This window comes from Papio anubis, chromosome 4 (genome assembly GCF_008728515.1).
Source record: "Papio anubis isolate 15944 chromosome 4, Panubis1.0, whole genome shotgun sequence".
In the NCBI taxonomy this organism is placed as follows: domain Eukaryota; kingdom Metazoa; phylum Chordata; class Mammalia; order Primates; family Cercopithecidae; genus Papio; species Papio anubis.
This window is the reverse complement of record NC_044979.1, coordinates 29,134,369-29,155,310: the sequence shown is the minus strand read 5'-3', so window position 1 is coordinate 29,155,310 and position 20,942 is coordinate 29,134,369. Positions and strand designations below refer to the sequence as shown.

General features: G+C 43.6%; 1 protein-coding gene across 2 annotated transcripts in view; it reads left to right on the top strand.

Annotated features, from left to right (window-relative positions):
- STRIP2 (striatin interacting protein 2) overlaps positions 1-20,942 on the top strand; it is a 54,716-nt gene that overhangs the window by 2,652 nt on the left and 31,122 nt on the right. For both annotated transcript variants that reach the window (XR_645401.2, XM_021936257.1), the window contains exons 2-9: positions 2,671-2,740; positions 6,966-7,040; positions 14,641-14,775; positions 16,255-16,375; positions 17,178-17,246; positions 17,456-17,562; positions 18,279-18,406; positions 19,480-19,683. Coding sequence is in view for 1 of the 2 variants with exons in the window: in XM_021936257.1 (XP_021791949.1) it covers positions 2,671-2,740; positions 6,966-7,040; positions 14,641-14,775; positions 16,255-16,375; positions 17,178-17,246; positions 17,456-17,562; positions 18,279-18,406; positions 19,480-19,683 (909 nt within the window). In the remaining variant the exon portion in view is untranslated. The remainder of the gene's footprint in view (positions 1-2,670; positions 2,741-6,965; positions 7,041-14,640; positions 14,776-16,254; positions 16,376-17,177; positions 17,247-17,455; positions 17,563-18,278; positions 18,407-19,479; positions 19,684-20,942) is intronic.

The following is a 20,942-nucleotide window of genomic DNA, read 5'->3' as shown; positions in this document are numbered from 1 at the left end:
CTGTTTTAGGGGGCAACTATTAATTGAGGCTAAAATTTTTATTTTAAAAAATAAAGCCAGTGTGATGGCTCATGTCTTTTATCCAGCACTTTGGGAGACTGAGGCAGATGGATAGCTTCAGCTCAGGAATTCAAGACCAACCTGGGAAATGTAGGCAGACCCGATCTCTACAAAAAATAAAAAATAAAAAAAAATTTAGCCGGGCATGATGGTGCGCGCCTGTTGTCCCAGCTGCTCAGGAGGCTGAGGTGGGAGAATCACTTAAGCCCAGGAAGTTGAGGCCACAGTGAGCTGTGATTGTGCCTCTGCACTCCAGCTTGGGTGAGAGGAAGACCCTGTCTTTAAAAAAAAAAAAAGAAAAGAAAGAAAAGGAATAAAATAATATAAAATAGTGCATCACATGCAGTAAAGGTAAATACTTTGTTAAACTTTTGTTCCAGTGTGTGTGTGTGTGTGTGTGTGTGTGTGTGCACGCGCCGGCGCGCTGGGATATAATGTAAAATGTATCATTTTTCCAAAAAGTTTGAAAAACAGTTTTTAATGGCTGTTCTTTATTCTGAGATTCTGTCCTTCATTTTGGGGGTTTAAACAGTTCTTTTTTGAATTTTTTAAAAAAGTTTTTAAAGTCTGTGCCTATCAGAATAAAACAGCAACAACCCTCCGTCATTTGCCACTCTCCACCTTTTTCTTTTTCCCTACTGTTCCCTGTAATCCAAAAGTTTGGAAATCTTTGCTATAGTGGATTTAAACATGATTCGCCTTGTTGACAGTATAAATTGACGTAATGTTTTGGGGGAACAACTTATATACAAAGAGCTTTAAAAATGTTCATAAGATTTGATTCATTAATTTTCTTTATAAAAATCTATGCTTAGGAAATATCCTAAATATAGAAAAAAGCATAAGTCTATTACAGTTTCATGCATATAATAAAGGAAAATTAAAAACAATTTAAATATTCAACAGTAACTAGTTAAGTAAACCAATAAATGTACATCCATTTATACAATCATTTAAACTAATAGTCATAATAATATGAGAAGAATGCCTTTATAATATAATATTAAAATCATAAATAGAGTGACCACCCACATAGTGCTACCAAGTGCTAGGCTGTGTGCCTTTTTGTATTAACTCATTGAGTCCTTAAAATAACCCTATGAAGTAAGTCCTGTTATTATCTTCATTTTACAGATGGGAAAACTGAGCAGGTAATTTTCCAACAATTCCCTGACACCAACTAGATGTCCAGCAATTCAATTCAATTCTGACACTAACTACCTAGAATTATCACAGACCCTGCAAGTTAAGGGCTCAGTCCTACAAGGCCCTACTTTAGACGCCAACCATAGGTGGGATCCCCAAGCTATCTACACTTCAGCCTGGCCAACTACAAATTAAGCAGTTATCATGATCTTCCTTTCAGGTTCCATAATTTGCTAGAATAACTCACAGAATTCAGGAAAGCATGTAATTAGAATTATAATTTTATTATAAAGGAAACAACTCAGGAACAGCTAAATGGAAGAGATGCAAAGGACAAAGTATGGGTTTGGGGTGGTGCAGAGCTTCCATATACACCCTGGGCAGCATTCTCCTAGCACATCTGTTTATTCCCCAACCCAAAAGCTGCCTGAACCTAGTTGTTTCTGGGTTTTCATATGGTGTTTCATTACCTAGGCATAATTAAACTATTGGCCATATGACTGAACTTAATCTGTAGTACCCCTCCCCTCCCTGGATGTGGGGATGGTGCTGAAAGTTAAACACTAATCATGTGCTTGGTCTTTCCTAACATAAGTCACCTCATGAGCATAAATTCTGGTAAAGCTGACAGTGACTCATTATGAATAACTGACACTCCTATCACTCAGGAACTTCTAAGAATTTCAGGAGCTCTGTACCAGGAACCAGGGGCAAAGAACAGTATATTTTTTATGTCACACTGAGGTTCAGAGAGGTTAACGTCCAAGATCAAATAGTATGTGACAGAGCTGAGACTGAGAATTTTAAAAATTCGTATATATTAACATATACAGGAAGGAAATATCCCAAAATGTTTAAATAAGTTAGAAGATGGGATTATATTAAAATATATTTAATAGGATTAACTTTATACATACATCATCATAGGAAATCTAATGTTTACTACAACTTGGAGTGGAGATGTTGTATTATTTGACAGTCCTAAAGTTGCAGAATATTAGAGCTAAAAAACCTCTTTAAAAATAAGGAACTATGATCCACAGCATGAGACTTGATCTATATCATACAGTGGGTTGATGACAGAACTAAAGCTAGAATCCAGTGCCCTTTGTTTCTGTCTGTCTCAAATTTATATAAATCAGCTAGATGCTCCTCTGGTCTGTGTTCATGTAGATTAGATATGGACACAGACCGTAGCTTTCATATGTTTTTGAGATCCTGGCCCTTTATTTAGACTTTCTGATTTTGCATGGGAATCCTCAGCCCCTCGCCACACTAAGCCTCAAGTTTTGGCGTGGTATAGGGTACCTCTGAGATGAAAGACCCAAATAGGACTCTCCTAACTGTCTCCCTGATCTAACCTTGGCCTCCATGAGAGGAAGAAGGTAAATAAGGGTACAGTCTTCCCTTGGCAACCCCTTTTTCCAAGTTATCCCAGTTACCAACAAGATTTCTCTGTTACAGGGCTCTGTGGACTGTCCCACTCTGGAGTTTGAGTATGGAGATGCAGATGGGCATGCAGCAGAGTTGTCAGGTATGAGGTAGATGGGTCAGTAGCTAGTGGAACAGCGGCCAGGAGGAGAGGGAAGGGGCCTGTGATCTCCCTGGAAGCTTGTCTATTCTTACCAAGTGGCTGTTGAACCAAGGCTGTTCTCCACATTCCTTTTTCTCTCCACCCCAGAGTGGTAAATATCTCTTTATTTGTCTTCACATTTCCTTCTGTGATTCTCCTTGGCTATGGTATTCTTCATTCTGTCATTCTATCACTCTTTCCTGCTCACTCTTCTTTATTCTCTTTGAAAATAACTGATTTGGTGCACTCTCAAATCAGTTTTCTCTCCATCTTCTCCCTATTCCTCCTCTTTCTCTTCCTGTCACCCGTATCTTTGCCTGCCTCCTCCTTTCTGCTACCTTTTTCTATCCCATGCCGTCTCTTTTTCCTTTGTCTCCTCTACCTCCATCTTTTCCTTCTTCCTCTCGCATCTGCCGCTTATTAAAATCTCAACAAAGTCTGAGGAAAAACTCCATAGTCAACTGGCCAGCTGAGCAAGGCTGGACCATCATAGTGGAGTTCTGCTTGGATGTTTATGAGCTGGAGTTAAGTGATTGCATTCATCTTTCAGTGCTGGCCTGCTTCTCTCTGTCTGGATTTTTAGCTTAGGGTAAATGTGATCTCCTCACATTAAGGGCCTCCATGTTACATGTGCTACAAATGCCAGTTATTAATACACGAGCTTTGGGTGAGATGGTGTGAAAGTTAAATATTCTGTCACATGGAAGTGATACTTTGAGACATGCTTTTTCAGAGAAAAGAGACAATTTTAAAGAAGTTCTTGTGCATAAGCACAAGGAATAAATTTTGTGATGAGTGACAGAGAAATAGAGAGCTAAGTTTAATAACCAACAAAGGATTAGAATTCATAATAGGAATATGATACAAATATATATATATATATATAAGAGAGGAGAGAGATGAGCAACCCAACAGAGAAGTGGGCAAATAATATAAATGGGAATTTATAGAAGAAAAAGCCAAATGGTCAATAAATATATGAAAATATGTTGAACTTTATTAGTAAATGAGGAAAAACAAATTAAAATAATATTATTTCACAATTGGCCGGGCACGGTGGCTCAAGCCTGTAATCCCAGCACTTTGGGAGGCCGAGATGGGCGGATCCCGAGGTCGGGAGATCGAGACTATCCTGGCTAACACGCTGAAACCCCGTCTCTACTAAAAATACAAAAAAATTAGCCGGGTGAGGTGGTGGTGCCTGTAGTCCCAGCTACTCGGGAGGCTGAGGCAGGAGAATGGCGTGAACCCAGGAGGCAGAGCTTGCAGTGAGCTGAGATCTGGCCACTGCACTCCAGCCTAGGCGACAGAGCAAGACTCCATCTCAAAAAAAAAAAAAAAAAAATATATATATATATATATATATAAAATTTCACAATCATCAGAGTGCAAAACTTAAAAGCCTGGGGTTGGTGAGGGTGCAGAGAAATTAGTACTTTTATGCACTGCTAGACATTGGGGAGCAGAATATAAAATTGAAAAGCATTTTGCTTTATAAAATTGGAAAGCATTTTGCATATATCTTGCAAAGTTGAAGATGTATACATATTGTGACCCAACAAGTCTACTCCTAAATATCCATTCTAAAGAAAATTACACTTGGGCACAAGAAAATATACAGAGATGTTTATTGCAGCCTTATTTATCAGTGTAAAAAGTTGGAAACAACCTACAATGCTCATCAGTAGGGAAATGGATAAACTATAGCATATTAGTGCAGTAAGCTATTGAATAGCCATTAAAATAATTGATCTAAATCAAGATATTTATTTATTTATTTATGTTTTTGAGACAGGCTCTGGCAATGTTGCCTACGCTGGAGTGGCACAATCTCAGCTCACTACAGCCTTGACCTCTTGGGTTCAAGTGATCCTCCCATTCTATCCTCTCAAGTAGCTAAGACCATAGGCGTGCCCTATCATGCCCAGCTAATTTTGTGCCACCATGTCCAGCTAATTTTGTTTATCTTTTGTAGAAACAAAGTCTCACCATGTTGCCCCCAGGCTGGTCCTGAACTCCTGGGCTCAAGTGATCCTCCTGCCTTGGCCTTCCAAAGTGCTGGGACTACAGGTGTGAGCCACCACACCTGGCCTCAACATGTTTCAATATCAATAAATGCTTGACTGGGCACGGTAGCTCACATCTGTAATCCCAGCACTTTGGGAGGCCGAAGCAGGTGGATCACCTGTCAGGAGTTTGAGACCAGCCTGACCAATATGGTGAAACCTCGTCTCTACTAAAAATACAAAAATTAGCTGGGCATTGTGGCGTGCACCTGTAGTCCCAGCTACTCGGGAGGCTTGAACCCGGGAGATGGAGGTTGCAGTGAGCCAAGAGCGCGCCACTGCACTCCAACCTGGGTGACAGAGAAAGACCCCGTTTCAAATAATAATAATAATAATAAGTGCTAAAGACAAAATTGGGAGAAAGGAGCAGTAACAAAGGAATTTATACAATGGGATACCGCTTGGATAAAAAAGTTTTTAAACAGAACAATATCATATGTTTATAGGCATATATGCATATAGCAAAAGTAGAAAAATAGGCATATGAGGATACACACCAATTTCATTATAGTGGTTGCCTCTGGAAAAGGGAATAAGATAGACTGGGGAGCAGTCTGAAGCAAATATAACAAATGCTAACATTTGTTTGATCTGGGTAGAAGATAATACACAGGTGTCTTAAATGTACTATTCTGTACTTACCTGTATATAAAAATTCATAATCTAAAATTTAAAAATAAAAAGACCAGAACTACAGTTCAGTACCTAAGAGCCTTGCCCACTTTTCTGATTTGGCTTATGGTGCTTTACTCTTAAAAATATATATATTCACCTTCTACACTAATGACTGAAGAATTTAAGATTCAGTGATGGGATTTGCTTCTGGTCACTCCTGGATTCTGGAACTTAGGACTCAAAAGCCCTGACTCCCAGACAAGGTGTTTCTCAACCATTACACAGCTGGCTGGAGCATACGTGAACTTCTCTTGCCTTGTGAATTACCTGTGACCTAGTTAAATTTCCAGGAAGGGTCTCAGATAGGGAGCAGAGATTTAAAGGAAATCTGTTCTATCATTTGTTGACTTCTGTATTTCAGTTCTTCATCTTCTGTAAGATGAAAGTACGTATATAATGTTCTGCAGAGAGACAGCAAGAGAGTAGGAAAGGGCATTTTTATTGCTTTTCTTTTTTCTTTCTTTCTTTCTTTTTTTTTTTAAGAGACAGAGTCTCATTCTGTTACCCCAGGCTGGAGTGCAGTGACATGATCATAGCTTACTAAAGCCTCAAACTCTTAAGCTCAAACGATCCTCCACCTCAGCCTTCTAAGTAGCTAGGACTACAGTCATGTGCCACTACACCTGGCTAATGTTTAAATTTTTTGTAGAGATGGGGTCATGCTATGTTGCCCAGGCTAGTCTCGAACTCCTGGCCTCAAGCAGTCCTCCTGCCTCAGCCTCCCAAAGTGCTGGGATTATAATCCTATAGGTCTGAGCCATCACACATGGCCAGCATTTCTATTTCTCATAAGCTTTCTGCATTTTGTATTGAGAAGCTGCTGTTAGCAAAGTTAGATTTTCCTGGGTGCAACAGCCCTTTGACAATCATAGCTGTTCTCTAGAGTTTTTTTTTGCAGCCTCTGCTTAGTGGCTGTGGGCAGGAGTCTAAACTTGTATACCCTTTGAGGAAACTTAGCAGGGAGAGAATGAACTGGCTCCAATCCTGAAGAGCCATCTAGCACTTACTTTTCAGCCCTTGCCTTGGTTTCCTGATCCAGCACAAGGATCTTTCCTCTAAATTTCAGGAGTTGTGTTGCCCTCCTCTTCCCTTAGAGATAGGATAGTTCCTGGTTGGGTTGACAAAATAGGAGTTGCAGCCCTGAGAAACAGGAGTGATGAGATTAAGCTCTCTGTGCTCCAGTCCTCCTGGCCCTCACCAAATGTTGAAGGCTGCCTTCTCTGCTGCAGCAGCCAGCTGGCAGGAAGAGGACAGGTTTGATGGTTTAATCTCCCAGGGACACAAGTGGCTATTTTTAACTGCTCTGAAAAGGAGGAAGCTGGCTTTGGATTGAATTGGACACAGGAATGTGTTGGAAGCTTTAGCTCTTTCATGCCACCCTCTCTACTTTAGGCCGCTTCTTTAAGGATCTCCCAAATATGACTGTTCTGTTTTTCCTGCCACAGAATTGTATAGTTACACTGAGAACCTGGAATTCACCAATAACAGGAGGTGCTTTGAAGAAGATTTCAAGACTCAAGGTAATTCCAGATCTTTACTCATAGAGACCTGCTTTTTCCTTCTATGATATCCCAGCCTGATCTAGTAAAAGGCTAAAACAAAGTGGGATCCCTCATCCCCTCTGTATTAGTTAGGGTTCTCTTAGAGGGATAGAGTTAATAGGATAAATAGATAGATATATAAAGGGAAGTTTATTAAGTATTAACTTACACAATCACAAGGTCCTACAATAGGCTGTCTGCAAGCTGAGGAACAAGGAGAGCCAGTCTGAGTCCCAAAACTGAAGAACTTGGAGTCTGATGTTCGAGGGCAGGGGGTATCCAGCACAGGAGAAAGACGTAGGCTGGAAGTCTAGGCCCATCTCTTCTTTTCATGTTTTTCTACTAGTTTTATATTTGCTGGCAGCTGATTAGATTATGCCCACCAGATTCAGGGTGGATCTGCCTTCCCCAGCCAGCGGACTCGAATGTTAATCTCTTTTGGCAGCATCCTCACAGACATACCCAGGATCAATACTTTGTATCCTTCAATCCAATCAAGTTGACACACAGTATTAACCATCACAGGTCCACCCCTTGTCAACTGGAACTCATACACATCTCCTGAGATCATACATAATCTTCAAATAAAGACAAAAATAAGGGCATAATTATGCCTAACATAGTACAACTATCCTTCGTACAACTGGAAACTCACCAGTACCCAACCCAAATAGTATTATATAAAGTTAACAATACTTAAATGCTGATATGAAGTCAATAAATCTTATGTCACATGATAAAGGAGAAAGGAAATAAAATGAAGATATTAGTACAAGTGTATACATGCACAAACATGTTTTTAACAAAAGAAGGAGGAAATACTCATGACAATTACAGTCCTCATTTCTGCAGCTAGTCACTTGGTTGTAGCTGGTTTTGATGACTACCTTCTTCTACTACCCATTCTGTATTCCCTTTGCCTTCAGCAAGCAACTTGGCAGGTCGTGGTTTTTTCCTGGTGGAGTAACCCAAACCTTCATTCCTGAGGGGTCCGGGTCATTTGTAGTCCTGCCTGGATTGGGGTGTTGTGGTTTCCCATCAACCTTAATCACAGGGCATAGTAATACTAAGAGACACCCTAATGGATCTCCTGTATTCCATGCATACTCTTCCTTACCTCCATTGTGGAGTAGTAGACTGATTTCATCTTGATAGTCTGGGTCAATCACCCGAGCCAACACTGTAACTCCCTTCTTAGCCTGTTGACTTAAAGGTAGAAGGACCCCAAAGTGTCCAGGTGGCAATCTTAACTTCCAGTTTAGTGGAATCATTGTTGTGTCTCCTGGTGGCAGTGTTCCTCCCTCTGGAGCTAAAACCTCTAGGCCAGCGTAACGTAATGTCGCGGAAACAGGAAGCAAAAATTTTGCTAGCAGATCACTAGGGGTGATGGTGAGTGGTGCCACTTCCACCCCTTGATTCCTGGACCAGTGAATCCTGACTATGGGAAAAACAGTACCATATACTGGATGCTGATTGAGAGCATACACGGCCTTCTGGAGAACTTTGCCCCAGCCCTGCGAAGTATTGTCACCTAGTTGGCATTATATTTGTGATTTCAAAAGGCCATTCCACTGTTCTATCAATCCAGCTGCTTCAGGATGATGGGGAATGTGGTAAGACCAGTGAATTCCATGAGCACGAGCCCACTGCCATACTTCTTTAGCCATTAAGTGAGTGCCTTGGTCAGAGGGAATGCTTTGTGGAATACCATTACGGTGGATGAGGCATTCTGTGAGTCCATGGATGGTAGTCTTGGCAGAAGCATTGCTTGCAGGATAGGCAAACCCATATCTGGAGTAAGTGTCTGTTCTAGTGAGGACAAACCTCTACCCTTTCCATGATGGAAGAGGTCCAATACAATCAACCTGCCACCAGATAGCTGGCTGATCACCCTGAGGAATGGTGCCTTATCTAGGGCTCAGTGTTGGTCTCTGCTGCTAGCAAATTGGGCACTCAGCAGTGGCCATAGCCAGGTCAGCCTTGGTGAGTGGAAGTCCATGTTACTGAGCCCATGCGTAACCTCCATCCCTGCCACAATGGCCACTTTGTTCATGGGCCCATTGGACGATGACAGAGGTGCTGGGGAAAGAGGCTGATTGGTGTCCACAGAACGGGTCATCCTATCTACTTGATTATTAAACTCCTCCTCTGCTGAGGTCACCCACTGGTGAGCACTCACATGGAATACAAATATCTTCAGTTTTGACCACTCAGAGAGGTCCATCCACACACTTCTTTCCCCAATCTTCTGTCACCAATTTTCCAATCATGCTTCTTCCAAGTCCCTGACCATGCAGCCGAATCATTGGCTATAGCCCATGAATCAGTATATAATCGCACATCTTGCCATTTCTCCTTCCATGCAAAGTATAGAACCAGGTGCACTGCTCAAAGTTCTGCCCACTGGGAAGATTTCCCTTCACCACTGTCCTTCAGGGATGTCTTAGAAAGGGGCTGTAGTGCTACAGCCATCCACTTTCAGGTGGTGCCTGCATATCATGCAGAACCATCTGTAAACCAGGCCCTAGTCTTCTCTTCCTCTGTCAACTTATAGGGAGTTATAGGGAGCTTATAGGGAGCCTCCCCATGCAGGCTGGGGGTGGCAGGACTGGAGACCATGGGCATTTGAGCCACTTCCTCATGTAACTTACTTGTGCCTTCAGGACCTGCTTGAGCCCGATCACGTATATACCACTTCCATTTGATGATGGAATGCTGCTGTGCACGACCCACTTTATGGCTTGATGGGTCAGAAAGCACTCAGTTCATGATAGGCAGTTGAGGTCACATGGTGACTTGATGGCCTATAGTCAAACGTTCAGTCTCCACCAAAGACCAGTAACAGGCCAAGAACTGTCTCTCAAAAGTAAAGTAGTTATCTGCAGAAGATGGCAGGGGCTTGCTCCAAAATCCTAGAGGCCTCCGCTGTGATTCACCTATGGGAGCCTGCCAAAGGCTCCAAACAGCATCCCCATCTGCCACTGACACCTCAAGCGTCATTGGATTTGCTGGGTCATATGGCCCAAGTGGCAGAGCAGCTTGCACAACAGCCTGGGCCTGTTGCAGAGCCTTCTGTTCTGGACCCCACTAAGAACTGGGGGGGAGGGGGTCCAGATAAATGGGCAGGAATAACACACCCAAATGAGGAATGTGTTGCCTCTAAAATCCAAATAGGCCCACTAGGCATTGTGCTTCTTTCTTGGTTGTAGGAGGGGCCAAATGAAGCAACTTATCCTTCACCTAAGAAGGAATTTCTCAACAGACCCCACAGCACTGGACCCCTAGGAATTTTACTGAGGTAGAAGGTCCCTGAATTTTAATCAGGTTTATTTCCCATCCTCTGGCACACAAATGTCTCACCAATAAGTCCAATGTGTTTGCTACTTCTTGCTCACTGGATCCGGTCAGCATAATGTCATCAATGTAATGGACCAATGTGATATCTTGTGGAAGCAAAAAGCGATCAAGGTCTCTCCGAATAAGATTATGACTCAAAGCCGGAGAGTTGATATACCTCTGGGGTAGGACAGTAAAGGTATATTGCTGTCCTTGCCAGCTGGAGGCAAATTGCTTCTGGTGGGCCTTATGGACAGGAATGGAGAAAAAGGTACTTGCCAAGTCAATGACCAGTGCCAGGTACCAGGAGATGTGTTAATTTGCTCAAGTAATGAAACCCCCTGATACAGCAGCTGCAATTGGAGTCACCACTTGGTTAAGCTTACGATAATCCACTATCATTTTCCAAGATTCATCTGTCTTCTGCACAGGCCAAATGTGAGAGTTGAACAGGGATGTGGTGGGAATCACCACTCCTTTGTCTTTCAAGTCCTTGATGGTGGCATTGATCTCCACAGTCCCTCCAGGGATATGATATTGTTTTTGATTTACTATTTTTCTAGGTAGAGGCAGCTCTAATGGCTTCCATTTGTCCTTTCCCACCATAGTAACATTCAACCTACCGGTCAGGGAGCCAATGTGGGGATTCTGCCAGCTACTAAGTATGTCTATGCCAATTATGCACTCTGGCACCGGGGAAGTGACCACAGGATGAGTCTGGGGGCCCACTGTAAGTCAGGCCTGAGCTAAAACTCCATTAGTTACCTGACCTCCATAAGCCCCTACTTTAACTGGAGGACCACAGTGACATTTTGGTTCCCCTGGAATCAAGGTCAGCTCAGAGCCAGCATCTAGTAGTCCCCAAAATGTCTGATCATTTCCCTTTCCCCAATGCACAGTTACCCTGGTAAAAGGCCAGAGGTCTTCTTGAGGAAGAATCGGAGAAAAATTCACTGCATAAACTGTCGGTGATGTAGTGGGGTCCTTCCTCAAGGGAACCCGGCCTCCCCTTCATTCAAGGGGTTCTGGGTCTATTAACTGGCTCAAGTCTGGAAATTGATTAAGGGGCCATGATTCTCTGTTTTTATAATTCAAATTAGTCTTTTGTCCATTCGACCTAGGAGTTTTCTGCTTGTATAAATTAAGTAGGAATGCAGTAGGCTTCCTATCAGTTTCACTTCTAGGAACACCATGATGAATTAGCCAATGCCACAGCTTTACATGAGTCAGACTGTTCTGATTGCTCCTTTGCCTCTGCTATCCATTATGGTAGCTACACCTACCTTGCCTTTGATGGTCGAGTGCTTCCACTTGGCCCCTGCTGCCTTGGGATCCAATTATTCCCATTGTATTTAAATTTTGCAGTTGAGTGACTGTGGTTCCCACCATTACATCTGACATAAGGAGAAAAGCAATTACAGGACTCTTCAAAGATGAAGTAGCTGCCTTCACAAATCTGTTTTGTAAGGCATTGGTCAAGGGTGTATCTTCTGGACCCTCCCAGGTGGGATGAGTAGGTCTAAAGTGACTAATCCACTCCACCATCCCAATCTCCCTAAGCCTTTGGATCCCTTCCTGTATATTAAACCAAGGGAGATCAGGCATTTCCAGCTCACTCACAGTGGGCCATCTTTTAATCCATAATTCAGCTGAACAAATAAACTCTTAGAACCTTTTTTAACTCCCCAAGCTGCAACATTAAATGCAGAGTCCCTACATAGTGGGCCTAAATCAATAAATTCAGCCTGATCCAACTCTGTGTTCCTTCCTCCATTATCCCATACCCTTAATTCCCATGCCTGTTCTCCAGATTGCTGTTTATATAAATTAGAGGACTCAAATAGTTCTTTTCGAGTGTAGCACACCTCCTCATGGGTCACACTCTCAACCTCACCTCTAGGGGCCTGCCAGGACTTTCGTCTAGTTATAGGTCTAGAACCAAACAAAGGTGTTGGGGGTAGCTTCTGAGGAGAAGCAGCATTATCTTGCCTGGCAACTGTTTCAGGGCAACTGCCATCACTGTTGCTTCAGGCAGCGCAGGGTTTATCTCCTCAGACAAAGGTGGAAAGGCTGATGGCAGCATGGGTCAGGGAGGAGATATTGCCACTACTGGGGATGGGGAAGCTGTTCCTCCTGGCAAAAAAGGTTCATCAGAGTTTACAAACTCAGTGTGCCCAGCTTCACCAGGGTTCTCCCACATGTCCCCATTCCAAGTTTCAGGGTCCCATTCTTTTCCAATAAGTGCCCTCACTTTAACAGTAGACACCTGACAAGGCTATAAATATATCTTTAAATGCATCTTTCATTGCAGGTCAGCCACTCGCATGACAAGAGTTTGTGTCTGTTTTTCCACAATTTCAGCTCTTTCTCTACAGGAGATAAGACTCTCACTCAGGGCAATCTTAGCAGATTTGAGGCTCAGTATCTGCTTCTGAAGCTGGGAGACAGAATCCCTGAGTTCATCATTTTCTTTCATCACTTTGTCCACTGAACTTAGGAACAACCAACCAGCTTTCTTATGTTCCTTGGTTCTCCACATATGGTCAAAGGTATTATGTATAGTCATTAACTCCTTGCCTCTCATGACCGGTGAATCAGGAATGTCAAATGCATTTATTTTGCATAACTCTCTAAATAGTTTCTGCCAAGGACTATCAGTGTTCTCCATACTATTAGAAGTAGATTCCTTAGCATTTTTGGATCTAATCATATTAAGCAGCCAGCTCCAGAAATCTCAAAACCACTGAAAGAACTCCATTCTTAATATTCTCTTCCTCTAGAACCACTCCTGGTACCCAAATCTGTATTAGGGTTCTCTTAGAGGGATAGAACTAATAGGAGAGATATATATATATGGAGAGAGAGAGAGGAGTTTAAGTATTAACTTACACAATCACAAGTATTAACTTACACAATTAGAAGGTCCCATAATAGGCTGTCTGCAAGCTGAGGAGAAAAGAGAACCAGTCTGAGTCCCAAAACTGAAGAACTTGGAGTCTGATGTTCGAGGGCAGAAAGTATCCAGCACGAGAGAAAGATGTAGGCTGGGAGGCTAGGCCCATGTCTCCTTTTCATATTTTTCTGCCTCCTTTATATTTGCTGGCAGCTGATTAGATGGTACCCACCAGATTAAGGGTAGATCTGCCTTCCCCAGCCGGCTGACTCAAATGTTAATCTCTTGGCAACACCCTCACAGACATACCCAGGATTAATACTTTGTATCCTTCAATCCAATCACGTTAACACTCAGTATTAACCATCACAACCTCCATAACCATGTAGACTTTCCTTCTTGCTTATGGGATACAGGGTTCTCTGTGTCTCAAGTGGAGAGCAATGGAGTAGAAGCATGAGAAGCTGGTCCTGTGCTGCCTGATACAACCCTTGACCTTAATGTTTCACCCCATCTTCAACTTTGTCCTACTCTCAATAGTAATTTCATGTGCCCACACTGTGACATTCTCAGACATTCTCATCCATTTCCTTACTTGGTCAGTGGCAATTTGATTTTCAGTTCAACAAATGTGTGGTGAGTATTCTGTGTCAGATACTGGAGGCAGGAGTGAGAAGCAGCTTTTACAAAGAAGTTAGAGTTTGAGAGCAGAGGAATCATGTGCACATCACAAAACTAGCTGAGGCTCAAACAATCCTCCTGCCCCAGCCTCCCAAGTAACTAGGATTACAGGCATGTGCCACTATACCCAGCTTCTGCCCAAGGGCCTTCTCACGCAGCCTATACAGGGCAGCCAGGAAGTGCAGGGAATCAGTGTGCTCCTCTAGTTTAGCACCCTTCATCCAAGAGGAAAATGCTGTATCAGAAAAGTTTAAAAAGTGTTGGGGAAGCAGAGTATTTGGCCAGAGCATTAGTGAGAAAGGTCATTTTATATTGGGCATGTAAGAGTGGGAAAGAGGTCATTTTGTATTGGGCCTGTAAGGATGACTAGGAATTGAATATGTAGAGAGACAAAGGGAACTCCTTGAGGAAAGGCAGAGAGACAGGATAGTATGGGCTGTGTGTGGAGGATAGAGGGGATGTTGAAGATGAGGCTATAGACTGGGTTCAGGCCAGAACATTTTGGGTCCTTTTCCCATCCCTTATTCTTTCTCAGTGAAATAAGGAAAGCTTTTGGAGAAAATAATCTTTTTGGGGGGAGCTGAGATCAGAGGTGGCTATGCTATGAGAAGCCTTTCCAGGAAAGGTGGCAATAGCTGACACTAAATGTATATGGCCTTTTATTCCCAGTGCAGGGCAAGGAATGGCTGGAGTTGGAAGAAGATGCCCAAAAGGCCTATATAATGGGACTCTTGGACCGGCTAGAGGTGGTCAGTAGGGAACGGCGGCTGAAGGTGGCCCGGGCTGTTCTCTACCTGGCCCAAGGTGAGTGACTACCCTTGCTAGCTTTAGAGGGGTGGAGGCTTGAGAGGGAAGTGGGCATTATCAGGACTGAGATGATGCAGGCTGTGCTAGGAAAGCAAGGTTTCTTGCCTCTCAAGGACAGATCTTGTCACGTGCTAGGAGTAACCTGTGCTTATGGGGAAGATGAGATAGTGTTGAGTGCTGTTCTAGATCCCTTGGGATCTGCCATTATCTTACCAGGCATGTCAGAATTTTTTATAGGGTTCTTCTTTTCCCTACCCTGTACTGTAATCATATGTGAATACTAGCAAGAGGGTCAGTGTGGCCAGAGCTGATGATGTACCACCAGCTGATCATGGAGACAAGACATCAACTGTGGCCTGGCCCCAAAACTGAGGAGAAATAGGAGAGTGTCACAGATACACATGGACCCCTTGCATTGTTTCTCATTGGCATTTTGAAAGTTCAAGCCAACATAGCTGCAGGAGTGGATGCTGTGAGTAATTTGAAGATGATCAGACCTAAATAGAGTAACTGGGGAAAGCTGGTCAGAAGAAACCTGTTAGCCAGGTGTTGGAAAGGGAAATGAGATAGCCTAGCTGGAGTGAAAATAAGCCTACGATCATAAATATGAGGCTTGTTAACAGAACCAACCAGTTGGGAGCTAAAAAAAAAATTCTAAAAAGAAATAATAAAGAAGGGAAAGGGTAGACATTAGGTGAAGAGAAGACTAGCAAATAGGACTGTGCCCTCCTGTATCTCTAGGATCTGGTGCTCTGGCCAACTTCCAACTCCCAGTACCTTCATGTGTTTGCCCAAGGACTTTATTTATTTAATTTTTTTAAAAACAAAGTCTCACTATGTTTCCCCGGCTGGTCTTGAACTCATAGGCTTGAGCTATCCTCCTGCTCCAGCCTCCCAAGTAGCTAGGATTACAGGCGTGTGCCACCATGCCCAGCTTCTGCCCAAGGGCCTTCTCTGCAGCCCATACAGGGCATCCAGGAAGTGTAGGGAATCAGTGTGCTCCTTTCGTTTAGCACCCTCATCCAGTGACTGACAGGAGTTAGTAGATGGATAGCCTGACTGTCTCACCCCCTTGGATAGAATAACTGTGAGTTGTGTGTTTTATACTGTTTCCAAAGTTATCCCCTGAGTGAACTCTTTTGGCTTCGTTTTCTTCCCTATCTCTACTGATGATTCCTGGGAATGATTCCCAAATAAGCTAATTGTACTGGAATCCTTACTTACCTCAGGATCTGCTTCTGGAAGAACCCACCCTTAAGATGACAGGCCATTGATGAGCACATTGGACCTAACCCTAGAGACTACCTCTCTTCTCCCCTGACTCATTCCAGGAAGTTCTTGGGGTCCCTGTCATACCTATGTCAGCCTAATTATTGGGCAGAGTATTATAGGAAAATCTTAAGATCATGGGGCAGGGTAGAAAGAACTGGGATCCTGCCATCTCTCAACCCCTGTAACAACTGTCTGCTCCTTTAGGTACTTTTGGGGAATGTGATTCAGAGGTCGATGTGCTACACTGGTCCAGGTACAACTGCTTCCTGCTGTATCAGATGGGGACCTTCTCCACCTTCCTGGAGCTACTCCACATGGAAATTGAGTGAGAAGCCTTAGGGAAAGGGCTGGCCTACACAACCCCCATTCCTTAAAGGGGCCTCATATTCTATGCTGCTTCCCTTACTATAGAGAGCCCCTGTGAGGAACTGGGTCTACTCACACCTCAGCCCAAAGCTCATTGACAGTTTCCCTCCATCCAGCCATGTTCTCTGATATTCTGTTCTCCCTCCCTGAGGTTGGATACATCTGCAGCTTCTGCCTCACTTACAGCTTTAATCCTGGGCTTCAGGGGCCTATCCTGAGTGGGTTCTCTTTTTTATTCAAGGACTCTCTTAGCTCAGCCTAACTCTGTAATTCAAGAGGGAAACTGTTCTGAGTGCATGACCGAAGAAAGACAGGAAATCAATTCCTGTCACTGTCCCCAATTCTTTCCCTCATGGGCTATAGTTCTAGAGGTTGCCTTATTTGCTGCTACCACTACAGTGACCCCTTGTTTTGTCTCATGCCCATCACCCAGGAGTTTGAGATAGGGTGCAATCTGCTTATTATTCATCAGGTGTTTCTTAGCATCTGTTTTATGTCCAGCACAATACTAAGCATAGTGGGGAATGCAAGATGAGTGGATACCACAGATCCTGCCCTTGCCTTGTCTTCACCATATTACGATAAGAGAGTTCGCTGAGGTGGCAAGGGAATTCTGTCAGCTCCTTTACCCTAGACCAGTTTCATTAGTGGCTGCCTAGCCAGGGAATGGCAAGCACTCATGTTTGTGTGAGTGATAAGTAAGAGCACAGAGAGAAAAGAGCTCTTATGCATTCCTGTTCTTTTTCTCCTCCCCCTGGCAGCAACAGCCAGGCCTGTAGCAGTGCCCTTCGGAAACCAGCTGTCTCCATAGCTGATAGCACAGAGCTCAGGTGAGTGGGGCTAACTATGGGCTTGGAACAGGGCGGATGATTAGCACCTGGGTTACCTTTTCCCCAAATCCCAGATGACTTAGACCATTAGGAAGTTGCCCTCTAGCTAATCTCACTGGGTTGGGCTCCCACAGAGACCATCCCTGAGGTCTCTGACTGTGGGCTGGGAATTGCCTTGGGAACCTCTTGTGACTCTTCTGTAACCCCAGGGTGCTGCTAAGTGTTATGTACCTAATGGTGGAAAATATTCGCCTGGAGCGAGAGACGGACCCCTGTGGGTGGAGGACAGCCCGGGAGACCTTCCGCACTGAATTAAGTAAGAAATGGCACTTGAGGAAGGTGTGGATGGGGTGCTAATGGGAGAGGGGAAGCAGAGCATCTGCCTAGGAGAGGCACAGTCCTTTTTTTCTTTTGTTTTCTGTTTTAAAATTAATGTCCTTTCTTTTAGGACAGAGATACTGCATGGCAGGCACAAGGGCTGGGCTTGATTGCCCCCCTGTATCTATGAGCTAAGACCAGCCATGTAACTTCTCTATGCCTTGGTTTCCTTGGTTATAAGTGGGAATAGCCGTTCCTCTCCCACTCCATCACGAATCCCACATGAAAAAATGAGTTGAGTCACCTTGAAAACTGAGTTCTGCTCAAATGTAAGTTGGTGTTGTCATCTGACAGGGATAGGATATGAAGGCCTATGGGATTTTAAAAATATATTTATTGATGTGGGAAAGTGAATGACATTGAGTCTTTTAGCCAGAAAGCAATGTCTTCATTATTGTTACTTCTAGTTTGACATCCAACCCCAGAGCGTCACCCTAAGCTCTGGGGCCTAAGCCATTTTAATTCCATTGCCTACCTTCCTGCCCTTGAGGGGCTTCCTTCTGGGGGGCTAAGCCTCCTTCTCAGGACCAAGTACTCTGGAATTCTTCAGGGGAGGTGAGTGTCTTCCTCTGTGTGTCCAGAATCAGGGTTACATGAACAAAGTTTTAGCTGCCTCATCCTCACTTTTTCATTCCCCTCTCTCTTCACCCCTAGGCTTCTCCATGCATAATGAGGAGCCTTTTGCCCTTTTACTCTTCTCCATGGTTACCAAGTTCTGCAGTGGCCTGGCTCCTCATTTCCCCATAAAGAAGGTCCTGCTTCTGCTCTGGAAGGTGGTCATGGTGAGTGATTCTCCCCAATCCCACATTATCAGATCAGCAATACCCTATGCCACCTCACTTTGTTCTAGTTGCATTCCAGGAGCCTGGAGCCAGGGAGCAGAATAGGGCAGCCCTTAGCCAACTGCTAATTTGGAGGGGCAACAAGGCTGTCCTAGAGACATCAGATGTTCTATGTTAGAATAGGTTTCATGTTTCTATTGGATGGATGGGATATGCCACTCCATAAATTGGGTATGTCAGTGGTACCTTCTCTTATTAAAGCCAATGTTTGTTGGAAAGAACACTGGTTGAAAGTTGGTAGATCTGGGCTTTGCTGATACTGAGAAACTTTGGGCAACTCTCTGTACCTCAGTTTCTCTAGCTATAAAAGGTTGGGATGAGTGCCTGCCCTCCCTCCAGATAAACAGAGGATATGTATTTTTTTTTTTTAATAAAAATAATTTTTTTACAGACAGGCCTCCCTGTGTTGCCCGGGCTGGTCTTGAACTCCTGGTCTCAAGCAATCCTTTCACCTTGGCTTCCCAAAATGTTGGGATTACAGGCATAAGCCACTGTGCCTGGCCAGGATTTGCTTTTTAAAAAATAATGAAGTTCTTATAAATATGTGGTTACGTTTTTGTTACTAGTTATTCAACTTGATCCTTCATTTTTGGCTCCCATCTCACAAGGCAGGCCTAATAGGGGGAACTGCCTCTTGACTGCAGAGGAAATTGAGTGACTCTGGGGATTTATAGCACCTGGATGTGTTCATTAAAAAGGGAGATAGCTTCCTATTTTTTTTCTTTCTTTTTTTTTTTTTTGAGGAGGCCCCCAGGAATTCCTTTCCTAACTTCTGTGATATTTCCCATACTGGGGCAGTAAATAATGCTTTATCCTGACCCCTGAGCTCCTCAGTTGCCGTGGGGATGGTAATCATATTTGCCTCTTTCTGTTTTACTACCTCCTTATTAAGGAAAAGCTCTGAAGGGACGGGAGGTTGTGGATCTTTCTTTTCATCCATGTTTCCCTGACTTTGACTCTCTCTTACTTCCCTTCCTTCCTCTCTCTCTGCCCCTTTCCTGTTTCTTCCTTAGTTTACCCTCGGTGGATTTGAGCATCTGCAGACTCTCAAAGTACAGAAACGGGCAGAATTGGGCCTGCCTCCACTGGCTGAAGACAGTATCCAGGTGGTGAAGAGCATGCGTGCTGCCTCCCCGCCCTCTTACACTCTTGACCTGGGAGAGTCTCAGCTGGCACCCCCACCATCCAAGCTGCGAGGCCGCCGTGGCTCTCGAAGGGTATGGACTGAAGCAGACAATGGTATTGTGGCACTCACTGGCCAAAAGTCAAGATTCTAAGCTACTCTGGATGTAGTAGGAAAAAGCAGTAAATGACCTGGCTCATCCTGCCTGGGTTGGCCCTGTGACCAACCTGAAATCTTAAGAGTCTCCAGTTTGACTTTATCCCCCAGCCCTGACAGCCCTCTGGGCTGTTGTGATGTGACACTGTGATATCACATCATATAGCCATGTCTTGCTACAGAATCATTGGCCTGAACTTCAGTGCCTGGAGTTCCTTACATTCTGAACAACAATTAAGGGTATAATCCTGAGAATAGGGACCCAGGGTACTGGAACAGGTCTCCAACCTAATCCATTTTTCTGGGGTAAGGCATTTTACTATTTTGAAGCAGCAGGAAGGTTTACTGTCAGCCAGCCATACTCTTAACTGGCCCCGGAACCAAAGGCTTACATTTAAGAGATGACTGGGTAGGGGTCTATGTATATAACCGTGTGACACTTAACGACAGGGATACAATCTGAAATATGTGTCATTATGCAATTTTGTCACTGAGCAAACATCATAGAGTGTACTTACACAAACCCAGATGGCATAGCCTACTGCACACCTAGGCATATACCCTATTGTTCCTAGACTACAAACCTGTACAGCAGGTTACCATACCGAATACCATATGCAATTGTAACCCAATGGTGTTTGTGTATCTCAGCCTAGAAAAGGCACAGTAAAAATACAGTATTATAATCTTATGGGTCCACAATTACGTATGCAGTCCATTGTTGACTGAAGCATCGTTGTGCAGCACATGACTGTAGTCTGCTGTCCTAAAAAGGTCAGAATGACAGGTTATACTGAGACCTGACTATGTTCTTACAAACTCCCCTGCCTGACCTACTTGAGTTCATCAACAGGCTAGACAGTAGTGCTCAGTAATCAAATCTCCATTATCTGCAATAAAATTTTTTAACCTTTATTTTTGTTTTATAAAGTAATGCTTACTCATTGTAGAAAATTTGGAACAAATATAAAAATGTGATGACGGGAGAAAAGAAAAATCACCCACAATCTTAACAACCAGAGACAGTCACTGTTAACTTTTTGGCCTATTTCTGTCCAATCTTTTTTTCTCTGTCACAAGATTTAAAATTCCAAACTTGCTTCCCTCTGCCTAGCAGCAAGCTTCTGTCCTCCTCTTCCTCAGTCAGCCAGCTGGTGTATGCTCACAGAAGGCAAACTAATTGAATGTTCACCTAAG